Source organism: Gadus morhua, chromosome 2 (genome assembly GCF_902167405.1).
Source record: "Gadus morhua chromosome 2, gadMor3.0, whole genome shotgun sequence".
NCBI lineage: Eukaryota > Metazoa > Chordata > Actinopteri > Gadiformes > Gadidae > Gadus > Gadus morhua.
Window position 1 is genome coordinate 9,167,319 of NC_044049.1, and position 3,882 is coordinate 9,171,200.

Sequence of the window (3,882 nt, forward strand, 5' to 3'; positions counted from 1 at the left end):
GTCAGAAATACGACATTGCGATGAGGTACTTTACTCAATGTTTTACTGCCCTCTAGTGTATAAAACGGGTATGTGCTCCAACACAAGCGATTTGTCAGCGGTGGTATTTTTTCCTCGGTAGACTCTTTTGTGACTCTTATCCACAGCTTCCTTGCACTTGTTTTTGGTGTAATTTCATTATAAATATAAATAACGTAAATATAATATCATGGATGGTCACACAAGGTCTGATATACTGTCTCCCTTTCTCAGTGTGGCTATTTAGTGAGAATAGTAAGAAAGTAAGAAGAAGGATTAGATAGCAAGCCAAACGTGACTCTCTTTAAAATAATTTATTCTTCATTTATGTGGATATTTTGTTACATGATTAGCATATAAAATATGTACAGAGCAACTCATTGGTAAAAATGACATATCCTGATGGTGCAGTATGTGCTTATATTGGAAGGCGGTAATATCGGCAATTTTCAAGAATTTCTGTCATCAGTTAAGGATAGCAATAACGCTCTTCTGCTGAATCTCTGTGTCCCATTTTGTCATGTGTAGGACAAGGGTGACAGCAGGAATCCAGCTTTATGATAGACTGCAGGTCGAGTTTTTGGTTTCTCTCACCTGCAAGGGAAAGAGAGGAGGGGAAAATAATCAGTTGGTTGACACACAGAATAGTTTTTTAAAGGGCTATTGCATGAATTTTCAAAATGGCTTTTAATGGCTCATATACATCTCATCTGACTGTACAATAGGAGCTCTTGCAAAAGGACCAAGTATTCCATTTAAAGTCCATGACAAACATTCCTAAAAAAGGTGATGAACAATCCCATTTTGCACATATTTTCCCTTTTTAAAATGTGAAACGCTTTCAAAATCAATATCGTCATGAAAAGAGTGACGCTTGGAAAAGGCTTCGGTACCTAGGCGGGCTCCTGTTAGCATGCTAGCGGCGGCTAAGCCTTCGGGGTACCTGCTGTCTCTGCTGCTGGCGCCGGAATTCTTCTTGGCTGGCGGCCAGAGCCTGAGCCAGGGCCTGATCCTCCTGCTCCTGGGGGCTGCACAATAACCACCTTCGTCATCATCATCATCCTCCCTCATTTTCTAGGATACCCAATGTTTCAGTAAAATAAAACCTAAGGAGCACAGATTCCGACGCACCTATTTAACAAACCACAAATTGAAAAACAAGGACAAAGAAGAATATGAAACAAGTGTACGGTATGGCCTTGAATAATTTCTTATGCATTTCTGAAACGTCTATTTCTGTCATTAAACAATACAAGTGTTAAACAATAACATTTCCACATAAAAGATGTCCCTCATCAGAGTTAAATTGTTCTGTTCAATCAGACTCCTTTTGCAACAGGAGTTCCATCGTGGTACTCTAAGAACGACCTGGGTGTAGTTTCAACCATACATCTAATCCCTTTCTAATGCTTACCCGGTTGTTGAGAAGAACACCGGAGGGTACCATGTGACTGAGTGAGTGAGGGGTTTAGTGACTTCAGTGCCGAGGATAGAAACAGGACAGGATTATGTTACAGTAATGACAAGGGATGGGGAGGGGTTCGCTTACCTGAGGCTAGGTGCTGGTTTCGACTCGGCCAGGGACATCTCCAGTGCCCTCTGTAAGGCCTGTTCCTCCGTCTGGTGGAAGAGGAAACAGAAGAAGAAGAAGAAGAAGAAGGGGAGGAGGAAGAGTCAGGAAATGCTAGGCTGTGTTTCCATAACAATAAGAGTAAGCAAAGGCTTAGCTTGGCTTCCATAACAATAACATGCTGATTAAAACCCGTCTGACCTAAAGGCAGTGTAAGTGAGTCAGGGAGAGCTTACCAGGCCCGCCTGGAAGGAAGCCGAGGCTGGAATTACATTCTGTGCTGAAGGGGCGGACACTGACGTGGGAATTCGTCGGGATGCACTGCTAGGGGAAACAAAACGAAACATTTTAAGACAAAAAAACCCAAACAAGAAAATGAAAAGTGTTAACCTTTTATTGTTCCGATATATTTAACATTTCAGATCAGATCTAAGAGCAGAGAAAATAGGGACTTTTTGGTGGCGTTTACACACAATCTTCGACGTGTCAAAAATGATCATACGTTTTTCAATAGCCTCCCATTTGAATGACTTTACTGAAGTTCAGTTTAAGAAATTCTCACGAAAAGTTTTCCATCAGAATAGGGACTTTTGCGAATGCCTGCATGGTAAATTCATCCAGAATCCAAATCAAGGCTGTGACAGATTGAAGCAGAAATATACCCAACAAGCTGAGGAGGGTGGTGAAACCTAACAACAATCACTATTTATATTGGCAACAGGGTCATCTGGGATCCAGCAGTCCTACTATGTTATAGCAGAACCTCCAGGCCATAAAGGTTCTGCTATAACATGGTAGGACTGCTGGCCGAGGCTCTGGGCCCTCTCCCCTTAGACTCTAGAGGGAGAGGGCCCATACCATGTTAAAGCAGAACCTCTGCTATGATATGCATTTCTACATTTGGCATCCTCCAAGTAGCCTCTTACCATGGCATATCAAAAATCTGCCTACGTTTGATCCTGTTTGACGTCGGCCCATAGAAAAGGAGAATGAGCCATTCAACCCTGTATCCTCCAACTGCTTCACGCAATTTACACTTAAAATACCCGGCGACAGCTGAGCCACAAAAAACACTTGATTGCAAAGCTTCCGTTTTCAATATGTAGCATGAATTAGCATGGAACTAAATAATTACCTACCCACTGTTGTTGCTCCGGGCGGAGGCTGTGCTGGCACTGTACGAGGCAGGCCTGGAGAGACCCTGACTGGAGGAGCTGGAGCCGGAGGCAGAGTGGGAGGGGACCCCTTGGGCCCTCGATAAAGCAGCATTCCTGTAGCGGCAGAGATTAGAGTCGAATTCATTTTGCCGTCAGTTTGAGGAAGAACCTTAGGTAAAAATACACACTCAGAAGGAGAGAGAGATCCTTAAATCATTCAGATTTGATACAAGTTTCAAAGCACGCAACGATATTACAATGTTGGCCTGGCGAATTAGGGTCAGCTTTACAATCTTCCCAGTGCTAAGCTATGAGGGCATTGATGTTGAGCCATACCCAGATTTGGAGGACGGCTTGCCGTCTGTTTTACAGTCATGGTCTAGCGGGTGCCGGTGTTTAAGACAGTAGTTGAGGTGGCACTGGTCGCACGTCACACGGATCATCTCCTTCTGCTTACAGCCCCCGCGTGAACACTTATTTGTGAAGATCTACAAAAGAGGAGAAAGAAAAGGTATGATTCCCACCTTCGTTTGCATAGTGCTTCAGAATGTTGTTAAACCGAATGTTGTAAATTAAGATACCATTTTTACATTGATGAAACCGTGCACACAAACCTTTCTTTTTCGCTGAGCAGGATCCGACTTGCAGTCCCGATCGATGTGTTCTCCGACTCTGATGTCGGGCATTTCTCCTCGTTTGATGGGAATGGGAATGTTGCACAAGGGACACACAGGGACCTGGATATCCTGTACAACATAATTAAGAAAATGTAATCACACTGGAGGTTGTAAATCTCAGCTGTAGAATAATGGGACAAATGGGAGTGATTACTATATTGAACAAACTTTTAATCAGAGATTTTTTGTACCGTTTTATATGTTGAGAAATACACACATACATATAAATAAATATATATAAATATTAAATACCTTCATGTAAGCCGAAGTGCATTTGTGGTTTGCATAAGTTATGTGGTCTTTACAGAAAATGTCCTCACAGGCGTCACATTTCATCGGAAGAAAATCTACATGGGAAACATTTTTTTTTATTATGCTGTCAAAATTCAGGTCACAAACAGACACGAGACATAGACACGAAAACGTACCTAAGCGCTTGCAGGTATTTTCTGTACAGTGC

At 42.5% G+C, this 3,882-nt stretch overlaps 1 protein-coding gene across 7 annotated transcripts in view; it reads right to left on the bottom strand.

The window, feature by feature from the left end:
- Positions 1 to 317: 317 nt before the first annotated feature.
- The window catches only part of zfand2a (zinc finger, AN1-type domain 2A), a 4,767-nt gene continuing 1,202 nt past the window's right edge, over positions 318 to 3,882 (bottom strand). For 2 of the 7 annotated variants that reach the window (XM_030346725.1, XM_030346677.1), the window contains exons 2-10: positions 3,851 to 3,882; positions 3,675 to 3,769; positions 3,360 to 3,491; positions 3,082 to 3,233; positions 2,728 to 2,859; positions 1,825 to 1,912; positions 1,568 to 1,638; positions 962 to 1,046; positions 318 to 612 (exon numbers count right to left, since the gene is read on the bottom strand). The exon at positions 3,851 to 3,882 is cut by the window's right edge and continues 79 nt beyond it. In XM_030346725.1, coding sequence (XP_030202585.1) covers positions 574 to 612; positions 962 to 1,046; positions 1,568 to 1,638; positions 1,825 to 1,912; positions 2,728 to 2,859; positions 3,082 to 3,233; positions 3,360 to 3,491; positions 3,675 to 3,769; positions 3,851 to 3,882 — 826 coding nt within the window. In that variant the 3' untranslated portion in view covers positions 318 to 573. Of the gene's footprint in view, positions 613 to 911; positions 1,150 to 1,567; positions 1,639 to 1,824; positions 1,913 to 2,727; positions 2,860 to 3,081; positions 3,234 to 3,359; positions 3,492 to 3,674; positions 3,770 to 3,850 lie in introns of those variants that run through there. The other 5 variants (XR_003974492.1, XM_030346706.1, XM_030346697.1 and 2 more) reach the window with 5 other exon arrangements.